At 36.4% G+C, this 17,126-nt stretch overlaps 2 protein-coding genes across 2 annotated transcripts; both read left to right on the forward strand.

Annotated features, from left to right (window-relative positions):
• The first annotated feature begins 1,116 nt into the window (after positions 1-1,116).
• On the forward strand, positions 1,117-4,504 carry LOC132274973 (plastid-lipid-associated protein 6, chloroplastic). The gene is made up of 4 exons (XM_059776345.1): positions 1,117-1,484; positions 3,280-3,516; positions 3,819-3,945; positions 4,042-4,504. Exons 1-4 carry the CDS (start codon positions 1,251-1,253, stop codon positions 4,254-4,256), a joined length of 813 nt encoding a protein of 270 aa, XP_059632328.1. The 5' UTR covers positions 1,117-1,250; the 3' UTR covers positions 4,257-4,504.
• Positions 4,505-6,156: 1,652 nt separating this feature from the next.
• On the forward strand, positions 6,157-6,971 carry LOC132273110 (plastid-lipid-associated protein 6, chloroplastic-like). The gene is made up of 3 exons (XM_059774138.1): positions 6,157-6,393; positions 6,525-6,642; positions 6,763-6,971. The coding sequence occupies exons 1-3, from the start codon at positions 6,157-6,159 to the stop codon at positions 6,969-6,971; spliced, it is 564 nt and encodes a 187-aa protein (XP_059630121.1).
• Positions 6,972-17,126: the final 10,155 nt, after the last annotated feature.

Below are 17,126 nucleotides of genomic sequence, written 5' to 3' on the forward strand. Positions count from 1 at the left end.
TTTTCACATTGTGCAAAAATACCCTTCAATCATAAATTTTTGACATAAATTAGTGCTGTAATATCCATTTTGTTCTTTTACTCTTCTAAAAATGCCAAATAGGGTATATATGTTATTAATCTCATAATATATGGGTGTTATGTGTACATTACCGTATATATATATATATATATATATGTATATATATATTATTTTGAAACTTTTTTCTCTATATATATCTTTAAATTTTTTTAAAAAAAAACTTTAAGAATTTGTAAAACAAGGATTTGAAATTTTTGAAATTTCAGTTTACGATTTTCTACTATTTTTTTTCTTTATTATTATTTTTTTCATACCAACACTATAAAACACAAAAAAAAAAAAAAAAAAAAAATCAATGTGCACTGGTTTTCAAAGTTTGGAGCGGATTTGTTTTCTTTAGTTTGCACTTTATTTTTGTTTTTAATTTTCTATTTTTATCTTTACCTTTCTCTTATACTTTTATTTTTATTTTCTATTTTATCTTTAATTGTCCATTGCGGGGTCCTCCAATAGTATTTTTTTTTCCATTTTACAAAATTATTTATTTTTATATATTTAAAAAAATGATTTACTAAAGGTAATTTAGTCAACTTATAATTTAAATTTATCAGAGGGACTTATTTGCACCAAATCGTAATTTTAAAGAGTTTTTTTTTTTTTTTTTTCACGCGAGGGAGCATCCTCTAATAGTGTCTTTTTTGGTTATTTTATAAAATTATTTATTTTTATATATTTTATAAAATAGTTTAGTAAAAATAATTTAATTAATTTAGAGTTTAAATTTATACTAAATTAAAACTTTAATGGTATTTTTGCTCGTGAGAGGGCGTGTTCATAGTGTCCTTTAATCAACTTATCTATTTATATCAAATTAAAATTTTAGTGATGTTTTTATCGTATGTAAGTGGTGTAATACGCACTCTAAGAATATTCTAGGGCCGCCTCTTAATCCGCTGCTGACTGCCGACAATTGCATCACAGTATCTCTTTTAACATGCAAGGTCAAAGGGCATTACTTGCGAGGGTATGGTAGCGTAATTTGGCTTCTGGTGTTGGTGGGCCCATTTAAATTTCACTTATAGATTTCGATAATCCTTGTGTCTGTGGTACAGCCATCAAATTGGAACAGGAGACAATTCTCATGAATTTTCAACTGGTTTCTACAAAAATCAGTGCATCCAATCAGAACTGAAAATCACAATCTCTCATTTTCCTTCCTAACAAACTCTATGGCTTCTTTTCTTCAATCCTCACCTATTGTCTCTCACTCTTCAACACCATCACATTCTTCTTCATCTTCGCTCGCATATTTTCATCCCAGACACTTCGTCTCTTACGTTTCTTACCCACCAAACACTCGTCCTAAGAGAAACCTCGTTATCCAATCAGTGGCCAGCGAAGGCTTCGTTCCTGGCCTACCACCGTCGCCGCCGAAGCTCGACTCACTGAAGCTCAAACTACTGGTATTTGTTCAAATTTCTGACATGGGTTCAGTTGAATTTAGTTTAATTGCTTGTCACTATGCTCAATTATATGCTTTAAATTTTGTACTTTGTATCTACACTTCATTTTGTTGACTCTGATGAATTTAGTTTAATGTTTGTTAATATGCTCAATTATATACTTTATTTTGTTGATTCTTTTTGGTTTCTGTGGTTGTGGTTGATGATGGGTTCATTGATTTGAGTGAAATGATTGTACCGGATCAAATATTTGAAATGACATCATTATAGTTTGATTAATGAATTGTGCTTATTAACGAATTATCTGGAAATGGGGAAAAGGTGGAAATCTACTTATTGAACTAGGGTTTCTGTTGCAAAAATAGAAATTTGTTTTTTTGCAGAAATTCTAGACTTCGTTGTGTAATTTGATGATGGCTGCTATGACATGATGTTATCATTCATGGGATAAATGTACTAGAGCTGAGAATGACAATGTGATTGGCTTTATAAACTCTAAATGATTAAATAATTCATTGTGTCCCTAGCATCTCAGGAATTAGAGAGTTCTAGGATTTTTCCTTTCAGGATGGTGTTTGATACTTATGGTAATATCTAAGTCACATAAAGCATGAGTGAGAGCGAATTCAAGAGCTGTAGCGTGAGAGCGGCAGAATTAAGTTATAAGCAGTAAGAATTTGAGCGAGAGCGACACCTGTTGAAGAGGATTGTGTGACGTAGGATAATATAATTTTACAGTAAAGTTGTGACTTGTCAAGTGGATACAGTAATCAGGGGCGGAGCCTGAAATATTTGGTTGGGGGGCCAAAGTGCTATATATAAAAAAAAATTAATAGAAAAATAAAAATATTATAATAAGTTTTTGTTAAAAAAATATATATATATCTGAAAATAGATTATTGCCAAGTCTATCATTTTGCATCATTGTAACTGTTTGATTGAGAGGATAATCTTCATAACCTTGCACCTCAATGGTCAAAGTGTGAAAATTTAGTGAGAACACACCCATATAATAGATTTTTTGCTATTTTTAATACAATCTAAATAATGAGAAACTTATAACCTACAAAAATTAAAATAAATTTCTTAAATAATTAACATGAAGAAACTAATACAATAGGCCAAAAAGTAAAATCATTTTTTCTCCCTTAAATTCATATGGATAATAAGTATTATATATGTAAATATTTGAATGGAGTATTGATATGTTGTAGACTTGTAGTAAGGACTACCACTATAATGGAATTAATTTTTCTTTCGCTAGATTCTAACTTTCTAAAGTTACAATAAAAAGTTTATAGGGATTACAAGTAAGAGAACTGTGAAAAAAAAAAATCAAAAGAATTGGTGCCCCCCCTAGCTCTGCCCCTGACAGTAATTGTGTCAAATTATAAATTATGTTGCTGTGCATCGGCGTTGGGAAAATGGTCAAAGAGCTTTGTGAATATGCCTGCTTTTGTGATGCCCATGTCACATTTCTCTTTTAATATGCAGGGTCTAGAAACATATGACACCACTAAGAAAAATAAAATCCAACAATCCTAAGAAATTCTTAGAGATCGTCATTGCTTTCTCTCGCTTTGCTGCTTTAGGAGCTCAATTAGGGTGTATACTCTAAAGCATCCAACTCTTTTGACTCGGATCAACTTTTGAGATGGTAGGTGGAGTTTTGAATGGAGTGATGTATAACATTGAATTGTATTTGCATTAGTGCAAAAGCTTGAGTGCACTAATATTCATGTGTCTATAAGTACCTATATGACTTGTTACACACACAAGGGGTGGTCAATTGCAGGGTGCTGTTTCTGGGCTAAATAGAGGCCTTGCTGCAAGTGAAGATGATCTACAAAAGGCAGATGCTGCTGCCAAGGAGATTGAAGAAGTTGGAGGGCCAGTAGATCTCTCAGCTGATCTTGATAAATTGCAAGGAAGGTGGAAACTGATATATAGCAGTGCGTTCTCATCTCGTACATTAGGTGGAAGCCGTCCTGGGCCGCCCATTGGAAGGCTTGTCCCCTTAACTCTTGGCCAGGTGTGCTTGAACCCCACTTTTCTTCTCTTATATATATATGCGTGTGCGTATATTCTTTTATATTGTCGTGAATTTAGCTAATATTATTCCAACCAGTAGCGCGTTTAATCATTAACCAGTGCCCTCTGAAGACACTTGGACAAATTTATTTACTTGCAATAGTATGGTTTCTAACCATCAACATCCACCACGATTTGGGGTCTCCTAGGAGATTGTCAGTACACAGAGTCATCAAATTATGGGGTCCTTAACTTGCACAAGATACAAACTGCTTGCTAATGACCATGTTTTGTTCTGATCAGGTATTTCAACGGATTGACATCTTCAGCAAAGATTTTGATAATATAGTGGAGCTTCAATTGGGCGTTCCATGGCCTATTCCGACCGTTCAATTGATTGCCACGTTAGCCCACAAATTTGAACTCATAGGTAGGCCTTTTTCAAATTCATAAATTCTTTAGCTTCTGAATGGTTCGTACCATAACACACGAATGCTTGTGAATTGTGATCTTTCAACATGAACAGGGTCTTCAAAGATTAAAATAGTATTTGAGAAAACCACCGTAAAGACAGTTGGAAATTTATCAGAATTACCAGCATTCGAGCTACCTAAGATTCCAGATGCAATAAGGCCTCCATCAAATCCAGGAAGCGGTGAATTTGAAGTTACATACCTTGACGCAGATACTCGAATCACTAGAGGAGACAGGGGCGAGCTTAGGGTCTTTGTTATCGCATAAACTTTACGCAACTGAAGTGTCAATACCATGCCTTGGAATTCAGTTTTAAATCTTATTTTGTCATGCAACTGTAACAGTATCCCCCCACGTACCCTCTCTCTCTTATATGGTGGCATGTATAGAAAAGCACAATAAAAATGCTATTTTAGAAGCATGAAAGTGTTGTCTAACCATAGAGTAATGGTCAACCTATGTTGTTTAATACAGGGCTCTTGAAATATTGTCTATAAAACTTGTTTGTTGTGTCACTTGAATTCATTGCATAGACAGCCACAAATGATGAACTTTTAGGGAAAATGATTCGTCACATATGAGGTTTTGTCATATCTAACTAGTAAGGGAAGGTGAAAGGTTGACGTTCACTTGGGGAATGTTTTTGTTAAGGGAGGGCTCTCGGACAGCATGAACTTAAAGAATTGCTGGAAAAAAGATGGTAGATTTATTGAGTAGACAGCATAAGCCTTGCAAGGTGTGGTTCTTCAGAAAAGAAGGCAAGAGAGCCATAATAGGAACACACAAATGATACTATTTGAAATAGCAATGGTATCAAAAGAGTGTGCGGGATCCACCACTTCACACTCCCTTTCGGTTGTACGATATCTTCAATTTAAATTCAGGATTAGCTCCGAAATGCCATAATGTATATGTAGTAAAGCATGTCATAATAAGAACAACACGACCTATTGCATCATGTTATCCAAGCCAACACTGGCTTGCATCAGCAGAGTATACATTAACCTATTACTAAAGCTTACAAATACAAAATGATCACTCAAAACCCCGCAAAAACAGTGGCTTACTCTATAAGAACTCGGAAGTAATGTCAGCTTCTTTTTTTCTTTTTCTTTTCATATTTTTTTGAGAATATTCATTACTTTATTTATGAAAAAAAAAAATATTCATTACTCCGAGTTACAATATTGACAGCGAAATTGGCTTTTCTCTGTAGAGATGGGCCCACATAAATTTCACATAAATATGGATGATACTTGTGTCCGTGGCATAACAAAACTGATAATCAGCACCTGTCATTTTCCTTCTTAACAAACACTTTTGTGACACAAATCAATGGCTTCTTTTCTTCAATGTTCACCTATTCTGTCTCTCTCTTCTTCAACGCCATCACATTTTTCTTCTTCTTCCTTTCTCACTCATGTATCTTACCCACGAAACACTCTTACTTTTCATCCCAGACACCCTTTCTCCCACATATCTTACCCAACCACTCGTCATAAGAGAAACCTCGTTCGCCGATGCGTGACCAGCGAAGTCTCCGTCCCTGTACCACCACCACAACCGAAGTCAGAGCTCATTGCGTCTCTGAAGTGCAAATTTCAGGTACTAGTTCAAAATTCTGTTATGGGTTCAGTTGAATTGAGTTTACTGCTAGCTCAATATATTATATACTTTCAATTTTGTACTCTGCATATCTACACTTCATTTTGTTGATTCTTTTTGGTTTCTGTGCTTACGGTTGATGATGGAAATTATCCTTTGATTGAAATTATTGTTATCAAATACTTGAAAAGGCATTAGTATTCCTTACCCAAAAATAAATAAATAAATCTGAACAGCAGGCATTATAATTTTATGGGTAAATTACTCTCATCTTCATAGTTTTGGACACCCATACTCGTCAAGCATCTTTCTAACACAAGTTTACTCGATAATCTTAAAAATAATATGAATACATTTTAAGTTGTTCAACTGTTTTTTTAAAATAAAAAATAACATTATACATATTATCACAAGTGAAGGTAGCATAAAATAATATTTATTCTTTTATAAAATTTAAAAAAAAAAAAAAAAAATCATTGTTTTTGTATTGTTATGTGATTGCATCCCAGTAAATTAATTATTTTGCCAAAAAGTGTGCACTTTATTGTGTAATTGATGATGGATGGTTTCACGCACAAGAGTTGGTGAATTGGTGCAGGGTGTTGTTTCAGGGCTAAATAGAGGGCTTGTTGCAAGCAAAGATGATGTACAAAAGGCAGATGCTGCTGCCAAGGAGATTGAAGGTGTTAGAGAGCCAATTGATCTTCATAAAATGCGAGGCTGGTGGAAACTCAGATATTGCAGTGCCTTCTCCTCTCAGTCGGCCATTGCAATGCCTGACCACGTAACTATTGGCGAGGTGTTCTTCAACCCCTCTTTTCTTTTGCTATATCTATTTCTATATCTATATCTATATATATATTCTAGAAGATTGACAGTGCACAACGTTATCAAATTATTGACCTGATGGCCATTTTTTGTTCTGATCAGGTATTTCAAAGGATTGACATCTTAAGCAAAGATTTTGATAATATAGTAAATCTTGAATATACTGGTCCAGAACCTGGTAAAAAGATTGACAAATTCGCCCACAAATTGGAACTCATAGGTTGGCCTGCTTTTTCAAATTCATAAATTAGACTTTAGCTTGTGAATGGTTTGTACCATGTGTATATAATAACACAGAATGATTGTCCTGAAAAAAAAAATGTTGTTTTAACATGAACAGGGTCGTCAAAGGTTAAATTAACATATGACAGCTCCAAGTCACAACATAATTCACAAGCACCATGGGCGATTCTTGATGCACTAAGGCCGGCAGCAAAAACAGGAAGCAGTACTGAATTTGAAGTTACCTACCTTGATGCAGATACCCTAACCACTAGGGGAGACGGGAACAAGCTTTCGGTCTTTTCTTTACGATCACATGGACTTTAAGCAACTGCAGCTTCAATCCCATGCCTTGGAATTCAGTTTTATATCTTATTCTGTCATGCAACTATATATATATATATATAATAGGAAAACACAATAAAGATGTTCCTTTAGAGGCATGAAAGTGGTTATTTAACCATAGAATAATTGTTACCCTATATTGTTTAATACAGGGCTTTTGAAACATTCTCAATAAAACCTGATTCTTGTGCCATTTGAATTCATTGCATGGACAACTACAAATGAACTCTTTAGGGAAAAGGATTTGTCACATATGAGGTTTTTTTTTTGTGAAATCTAACTATTAAAAGGGAAGGTGAAAGGTTGATGTTCAAGTAGAGAGACATAAGTCTAGGTCTTAGGGAATGTTTTGTTAAGAGAGGGGTGCTCAGAAAGCTTGAACTTTGAGAATTGCAGGGAAAAAAAATGGTAGATTTATTAAGTGGACATCATAAGCCTTGCTAGTGAGGGTGTGTTTCTTCATAAAAGAAGGCAAGAGAGCCATAAAAGGTACAAAGTAAATGATATTGTTTGAAAGAGAAATGTAACAATTGTCCCAGCCACAACTCTTAACAAAAGAAAGAGTATGTGGGATCCACCACTTCACACTTTCAATCTCTTAACAGGTATCGCAATGTTATTTTATTGAAATCGAAATTAACTTTGAAACGCAGCAATGCACATGTACTAAAATATGCAATTGACAAAGACACCCTTAACTCTCGTGATTTTATAAGAAGAGTGAATGCAAAGCATTCCCCTACATTGACTTGGTAATGAGCTAGATCAACCAATACATTAGAATATAACTGACAAGTTATGTTTTAGGCAACGAGAAATAAATAAACATTTAAGATTGAGAGATTAGTAATTAGCATTACAAGTTCAATAAACTTAATTGTGAATATATTTGATTTGAAGATTTTGAAGAAAATGCACAACCAAAGAGGAAAAAAGTGGATAAATAAAAGACAAGAAACAAACAGAATCACAAAGAAAAAGAAGGAAAGAATAGATGAGAGAGGAAGGAAAGAGGAATTTGAAGGGGGGAAAAGCTGAAAACGAGAGTTACCCATAAGGAGACCTATTGTCCAATTCAGTAGTCCATCCATGCTAATCCTTCAGTAGTTCCCAAACATGAGAAAATGAGGACGATTCATCTTGTACGTGTAGACACTTTTGTCTAATTTTTATTGTGCAAAAAGATAATTACACCCTCAATTAATAACATTTTTCTCAATCTAATTTTCTTTGGTTAGGAGCATAATAATTTTTTTGAACAACAAGTACATAATATTATGTTTGGTGCGCAAGAATGGAATGAAATACATATTCCACTCATTCATTTATTTGATAAAAAAATTAAACTCTGAAATATCTGAAAAAGTCATTATCTTATAATGAAAATCTATTTAACATCTTAATTTATGGAATGATTGTTCCATTTTCAAGTAACTTTTTTAAAAATAAAATAAAATAAAATAAAAAATATCCCCAAACATGTTCAAGAAATATTTTGCAATTTTACCTTATGTTTATTAATTTTTTTACCACTTTTCTGAAATCAATACACACTAGCCATAACATGTTTTTAATATCCAAAACATTTATGCTATACTCAGCAACATATCCAAAATTCTATAACTTCGATATATATATATCCATTACTATGGCATATGGCATGTGCCGCCGAAAAAAATAATAATAATAAGAGTTAAGTGCAAAAAAACCCCCTGATATATAGACTTTGTGCAGAACAAGTCCTTACTTTTTGAAAAAGTGCATGCAAGTCCTTAAAATTCAAAAAAGGTGTATAACCGATCCCTCTGACAACTTTTTACGAAAAGTAAAACTTAAAACCCCATTTTACCCTTTTGTTTCCCATTTTGCCCTTCACCATTTGTGCATAAAAGTCTCTCAGCGTTGTGCATAAAAGGCCCCCCATACTGTGTTCAGCAGCCAATATTTTGATATAGAAATAGAAAAAATATTAACAGAAAAAAAAGAACATTAACAAAAATAAATTAATTAAATTTCACGTTATCATCACTAGTAAAATATACCCTTTTATTGCTTTTTCTTTTCTTTTTTTTATCAATAGGCAACTTTTATCTATTAATGAAAAAAAGGGAAAAAAAAAAAAAGAAGAAAAGAAAAAAGACTGTGGGTACGTTTGGTTATGGAATTAAATTATAATTCTAGTTCAATTTATTATTTTTTTAATTATATTAGAATTCTAATTCTGTTTGATTCACCTTTAGAATTTGTATGGATATATGGAGTAATATTTGTTTATTTTTTAACAAAAATATAATATTTATCTTATACTTATTAAATTATTATATATTATAGCAAAACAAAATTAGCACCAATTTTAATTAAAAATGGCAAATATGCATATATATATATATATATATATATATATATATATAGATACAAACCCAAAGAACCCAACAACTAGAGAGATGTAATATTTATTTATTTTGTAACAGAAATATAATATTTATCTTATATGTATTTATTAAATTATTATATAAGCAAAACAATAATAGCACCGATTTTGATTAAAAAGGCAAACGTGTGTATACATAATGTACATACACGCCCACCAAACTGCCTCCGCCGCACCAAACTGACACGTCGCCTTCAGCCTCTTTTGCCTCACCTCACGCATATAAGCGGCAAGGATCCGAGTCAAATAGCAACACCCGTGGATCTTTACCATGGAGTCTCTGTTGTGCAGTTGTCTAGAGAGAGAAAGGGAGAGAGAAGAAGTCAGTTATGGATCCAAAAACAATTCTCTCTCTACTCATCTATGCCTAACCGTGACACCACCCATCTGCCTTTTTTTTCTTTTTTGGTTGAATCCCATCTATCTCTTTCTCATATGATATATGATGATTATATGTTAATATTCCAACCCATCCCCAATTTACAATGGCCATTAATCATTGATTTCGACAAAAAAAAAAAAAAAAAAAAAAAAAAACGGCGAATCCGAACTGGAAAAAACGGCTGAAGCTTGCGACGGCGAACCCGAATTGGAACAGCGGGCGATGGGTTTTGATTTTTTGAACAATCTGAAATGATATGCCGATATGGGTTTTGAACTTTTGATTCTTGCAGCAGATAGATAAACTAAAATATATGGGTTTTGAACAATCTGTAATGATATGCCGATATGGGTTTTGAACTTTTGATTCTTGCAGTAGATAGATAAACTAAAATATATGGGTTTTGAACTTCTGATTCTGCAGAGAGAGTTCAGAGTTGAGAACGAGAATAGCCATGGAGGCGGAGGCTGAAATGATTTGCCCTAATGATATATGGTGTATGCACGTGTATATATATATATATATATATATATATATATATATATATATGTATGTATATAAATGACAAATTTATTTAAATTTTAAAATATGAAAGGACATGTTTGGTTTTAAATTTAATTATATTCAGGTTTAAGTTATTTGAATTTTATATAATTTGAGGTTTATATTATCTTTCTTCCAAATAAATTTCATTTTATACAAATTTGGACAAAAAGGTCATTTTATATGTTTGTATTTATAATTATTAATTTATTCAACTGAAGTGAGAGTATTATCGTCATTTTACATCACCAGGGTCCAATCGCACCAAATTAATAGTATAGGAAGATTTTTTATCATACAGGGACTGATAGAGGTTTTTTTTTTTTGCGCTTAACCCTAATAATAATAATAATAATGGCTTCTTCTCTTCAATTTTCACCTATTCTGTCTCTCTCTTCTTCAACACCATCACATTCTTCTTCTTTGCTAGCATATTTTCATTGCAGACAGTCTGTCTCTCACGTTTCTTACCCACCAAACAGACACTCTGTCTCTCACGTATCCTACCCACGAAACACTCGTCCTAAAGAGAAATCCCGTTCACCGATGGGTGACCAGCGAAGTCTCCGTCCCTGACTCACCCAAGTCCGATCGCATTGCGATTCTGAAGCAAAATATTCAGGTATTAGTTCAAATTTTTGACATGGGTGTTTGGCTCACAAAGTGGTCTGAGGTCGCTAACCAATGAACGGCTGACCTAGAACGCGGGCGTGCCAGAGTCCTGATGGACTCGAATATTTCTTGCCAAACTATTCCTATCGAGTCGGGTCACCGACCTAAGGTGATTCAGGCGAAAGTTGGAGAGAAGGAATGACCCTCTCCTTAAGGTTGCTATTGCCTTTAAGAAAGGACTTTAAACACTCAAGATAAGCATGAATTAGAAGCAACTTAACTGGACAATAAATATACCTGAATCTGCAAACCTTTCTTCATTGAACTTGGCTGATTACAATGATGAATGAATTACAAACTCTTGATTGAAATGGAAACTAAAGTATTAAATGCTGAAAGATGAACTAAGTACTAAACTGATAGTGTTAAGCTAAACTTGCTGAAATAAAAGCTAAGTGCTAAACTGAGCTTGATGAAATAAAAGCTAAGTGCTAAATGATAGGAATGCTAAAGGTTGAACTTTAGAAATGGTCTTGGACCACTTCCTTGTGATGCTTGAGTGGGTATTTATAGAGGCTTCCACCTGGTGTTGTCCCTTTCAACCATTTCTCTAGAAATTGATTGGTTGTAAGCTGAAAGTGACTTTTCCTAACCACCAGCTGGAAGGGTTGACTAACTTGCACATCCCTCTATAGGCAGATACAAGTATGTCTGACATAGTATTTTTGTCTAAATGGTGCCTATTCTTTCATGCTTGATGATTTTGGTCTTCAAGCCATTTTCAGCTCTCTGCACCTGTCATGTCTGGCTTGATTTGTACATTAGCCTGGAGTCATCTGATTACTGACAATCCTGACTTTCCTCATCAGATGTTGGTGAGAACCTTCCATCTGTAGTTCTGAACTTCTTACATTGTCAAGTTGTCCTTTTCTATTTCAAGCTTTCCTCAAACTTCTAGACCTGACTTGTTGGGTTCTCGAAACATTGGGATTCACAATCGGTCTTTATTTGAATTACCCCAAAGATTCCTCAAGTGATTATGACCTGAGACCCCTGATTATGACCATATTTGGTCATAAGTCTTGATCATGGCCATAGTGATTAGAAATCTTGGTTAAGATTCATAATCATGACCATTATGACTGAGGGTCTCCTGACCATGACCGTTGTGATTGAGAAAGTTGTGAATGAGAGTATTTTGGCCTAAAACTTATGATCATGACCATAGTGACTGAGAAGGTTTTGGCCTAAGACTCATGATCATGACCATTGAGACTGGGAGTCATAGCCATAGTGACTGAGAAGATTTTGGCCTAAAACTTACGACCATGAGACTGAGACTCTCATGACCAAGATGACTGAGAAGGTTTTGGCCTAAGACTTATGATCATGATGACTGAGACTCTCATGACCAGGATGACCGAGAAGGTTTTGGCCTGAGACTCATGATCATAACCATTGAGACTGGGAGTCATAACCATAATGACTGAGACTCTCAATCATGGCCAAGATGACTGAGAAGGTTTTGGCCTAAGACTTATGATCATGATGACTGAGACTCTCATGACCAGGATGACCAAGAAGGTTTTGGCCTAAGACTCATGATCACAACCATTGAGACTGGGAGTCATAACCATAGTGACTGAGACTCTCAATCATGGCCAAGATGACTGAGAAGGTTTTGGCCTAAGACTTATGATCATGACCATTGAGACTGGGAGTCATAGCCATAGTGACTGAGACTCTCAATCATGGCCGGTTATGGGCTCAAAACCTCATATCAGTCTTAATGGCCCAAAAAATTCCACTCTTCTTCATTCTCAACCTTAAATCGGATCGCCATGATTAGAAATTAATCTCTCGCCCTGATGACCATGGGTCGACCCAAAGTTCAGACTTCATGATTTCTGACCACGTGGCATGATTGCTTCGAATTATATTTTAGGTGTTAACAACTGCCCCCCAACTCTATGAAAATGGGTTCATACCAAATTTTCGTAGAGTTGTATTTATTTTGGCCAGTTTTTATGTTTAGCCTGGGAACAGTCAAGGCCAATTTTTGCCTTTAATGTGTGGACAACCACATAGTAGGTAACTACCACCCAGATACCAGATTCCACAAGTGAAGATGGAATACTAAAAATCCATGAAGGAAGTGGATAAACCCAACATGGGTAAAAACACAAGTTCCTGTGCTTGTAAAGAACAGGAAGCTTGGCTATCACCATTGGAACCTCCATAAAGCCATTAAAAAGAATCATAACCATAGAAAAGTCGAGTGCACCAAGATAAATTCCTCCATCTTCTGATGTATCATGCATCGTTGCTCGGAAAAATACAGTCATCATGATCAGAATAATAAAAAGAAGCAATTTTGAGAAGCTCCGATCTCTTTACACCATAAGTGGAAGTTGACAGAGCTGCTGGATGACTATATCGTCTATCAAAAGGATGAAACATCTCTTTGGACAAAGAACTACCAACACAGAATGACTGAAAAGCTTCTGCAAACCTCGCCATAGGTACATACTGGTAATTAAAATCAGAGAACCAGTACTGCTCTTGATCTTTTTCTGATATAACTTCTCAAAAAATCAGCCACATTTTTCCTATCTGGACAACGAACCCCGTAGACGCAAAGAATTCAAGAGCAGCCTCACGGGAGACGATGTTGTGGCCGGGCCGAGTGCTGCCGGCGATGGTACTGGCCATGAAGTGTGCCAGTTAGCTTTTTCATGAAGTTATCACCGTTGTCCTTACTGCCATAGATGGACTTGCCACTGGAGAAAAAAAAAATGCAAGCCTCCATTACAAGCACAACACCGTTATCCTCTCCATCGGTGTCACCGTCGGAGATGATGCTCACGCCGTCGTCTTTATACTTGACAGCTTCAGTCTTTGGAATCTTGGTTTTGGATGAGTTTCCAAACTGACCCATACGACGTCCCCAAGCCCAGGCTACAATGAACACTTGCATATATACATATATGGCAGCCGCAAGCTTCTGCATGGTAGACTCCACCAGCGCCAGCGATCCTTCTATGAGCTACGGGCCGAGAAATTTTTTTTTTTTTTTTTTTTTAGCCCGCGTTAATGAAGATTGTGAGGTAGATGGCGACTGGAAACACCAACGTTAAGTACCAATGGCGTTAATCACCGTTTCGATTGCAAGCACCATTGTTGTCGCCCCCATCAGCGGCATCATCGCCGGAGATGGTACTCCCATCGTTTTCTATATTTTCGTGTACCCAACAGTTTTGGGTTTTGTTGAGCTGAGCTATCGCCTACAGTTTGCACCGGCAACAAACTGAAACTTGCCGGAGTGGATTGAATCTCGCCGCCATTAGAGAACTCTCGTCGGCGGCTTAAACTGCAACCTCGCCGGCAACTCACTGAAACTAAAACTTGCCAGAACAAGAATACGCCGGAACTATTTTGATTTTGGGTGAGCTTCAAAACTGACCCATGTGGTGACGCCGGCGAAGCTTCGTGATCAAAGCTCTGAGCTCCATAGGTTTATTTAAATGGGACGCCGTCGCCAGAGCACAACCGCTCATCGTTACAGCCACCAACCTCTGCCCACCAACTCAACCTTGTCTTCACCATTTGTGGATTATCACTAAGCTGGGCGAAATTTGGCAAAGATAATGAAGATGGATAGGCTGCCGGAATAACATACAAGACACCGTCACCTTCTCCGATGGCGTCACCGCCGGGCATGGTACTCATGCCGTTGTCCCAACAGTTTTAGGTTTTATTGAGCTGAGCTATCGCCTACAGTCTGCACCGGCAACAAACTGAAACTCACCGGAGTGGGTTGGACCTCACCGGCGGCATAAACTTGTCTCTGAAGTTTGGTTCATTGTTTGTTGGAGCATGCGTCAGGCGTCGCTGAAATTATAACTTCGCCGGCAACTCCTCTCTCTCTCTTCAACATGAATATATGCAATATGGAAACTGGGTATGTCTTTGGCAAGCTGTATTCTCTTGAAAATATATATATATGCAATATGCAATATGAATATACATATATATTAACTATGTACAGCGCACGAATTCTAGACGGCTGTTTAGGAGCTCAATGTCTGCTATATACTGCAAGTCACAAGTCAAAAGTATATATATACCTGTGCACAATTGTCATGCAGGCCCATTTTTAAAATGGGCATTGACCAGCAGCCTGAAATAAATTGCCAGTTTAAAGCATACATGTACTTGAGCACAAATACTGGGTAGCTGTTTAGGAGCTCAATGTCTGCTATACTGCAAGTTAATTTGACAAGACAAGAGGGAAACACACCAAACAAAAAATCACATGCCCAATAACTGTTATATGAAGACATGTTACCCAATGGTCCAAAGACGGACGTTAAATCTTTGTTGCTGACATGCTGATCTCCAATATTTGCTTCTGTTTCCCATATAATCTTAGACGCTCAAACTTTATATATAGCATTTGAATTTGCCAGACTGGTCAACACCATCTTCCACAAAATCCATTGTTTTGCTGTACAATTTGCAGAAACAATCTGGAATTTTAGGTGGAGAATTGTAGATGCATTTGTCCACAGAAAAGAGTGGCCGGAGCAAGTCTTGAAATGTGGCCTACTATCCTCAACAGTAGCAATCAAGTAATCCACAAAATAATCCAAATTCCAGTGGCTGTTCTGTCACCAATTTCTGGTGTGACATACCTCTCCGGCGATAATCGAACTCCTCAAGGTACTTCCGGTGAGTTTTTTATTTTTTTTATTTTTTATTATATATATATATAAGCACCAGTAACTCAAGTATAAAAATCAGTCTTGATGTTTTCTCTTGAATGGCTAAATTAAGTGACCTTAACTTGACTTGTACATGATTCTAAATAAATCCAAGTGACTGTTTCTTCTTGCCAGCTCTTCTTTCACCGTGCACTATCCCTTCTCCAAATTTTAGATAAAAGGTGTCAAAAGAACTCAACATTTTCCGCCGTAAATACATCTGCTCTGGTCAGTCGACCAGTGAGTATTTTTGAAGTGAAATTTCCTTTCTGTCAGTAACACCAAAATTTTGGCTTCCATTATCCTTCTCACTGGTTCCTCTCTAACTTAACTTTATTTTCTTTTCCTCAGGATCTCAGCCAATGGGTGGTAATAAAAACGTAACGACCGTTGCTGAAAACACGTCAATTCCGGCCAGTAACAAACCTCCCAGTCAGGCTAAGATTGTTCAAAAACTCGTCAACGAGATCATTGCTACAGATATTTTCAGCACTAGTGAAGTGTTAGCCAATGTCCTAGGTGCTGACTCCTCACCTAGAATCGGCATTGCTCCGGCCTTCAGAGATAGTCCACCAACCTCACTTCTTCCCTACTGTCCCTTAGCTGAGGAGCAACTCCCATTTCAGCGCGAGTTCTCTAATCTTGTGGATTCTTCCAACCTTTTCAAAAATTGCCCGATCCCTCAAAGTGACTGGATTGATTGGGTCGATCGGGTCGAACCTCACTACGGAGCATTATGGAAGGAGGTCGGCATTTACGATGCCATCATTCTTTCAAAAAATCGAATCTCTATCGATAAGGAGGCTCTTGTCTCATTACTCTTTTTCTGGTCAAGTTCCACCAATGCCTTCCATCTTCGGTGTGGTATGATTGGCCCGATGGTGCAAGATATCTATTTTCTTACCGGGCTTAGGCCTCATGGTACAGAAATAAATTCACTTCTCACCGTTCCTGAAGTAGCTTATGAATATCCAAAGAAACCTGACGCTTCTGAGCGCATTACTACCCAAGGCCCTTTTATTAAAGCCAGCAAAGGTAAAGGAACTTCGGTTTCCATCGCCGAGCATATTTCTTTCTTGGTGTACTGGCTGAACAGGTTCTTATTTTGCGTTTCTTCGAGCACAGTCACTAAGGAATTTACTCAATTGGCCCTTGCTCTTCACTCGGGCGAGAAACTTGCTCTCGCTCCTTTTTTGCTTTCTTATCTTTACCGTGGCATCGGGGAATATGTTGTTTCCAACTTCAAAACCTGTTTTGGGCCATTCTGGCTATTACAACTTTGGGAATACGCATATTTCCCTGAGCTTTACCCCGATCTCGACTTGTCGACCGCTGTTCCTGTTCCCGGCTATCATTATGCACATATTCAACCAGGAAAAAGATCGTTCAAAACCATGTTCTCCTTC

This window comes from Cornus florida, unplaced genomic scaffold (assembly GCF_030987335.1).
Source record: "Cornus florida cultivar Cherokee Brave unplaced genomic scaffold, ASM3098733v1 CherokeeBrave_3.0.0_Hap2_Chr09, whole genome shotgun sequence".
NCBI lineage: Eukaryota > Viridiplantae > Streptophyta > Magnoliopsida > Cornales > Cornaceae > Cornus > Cornus florida.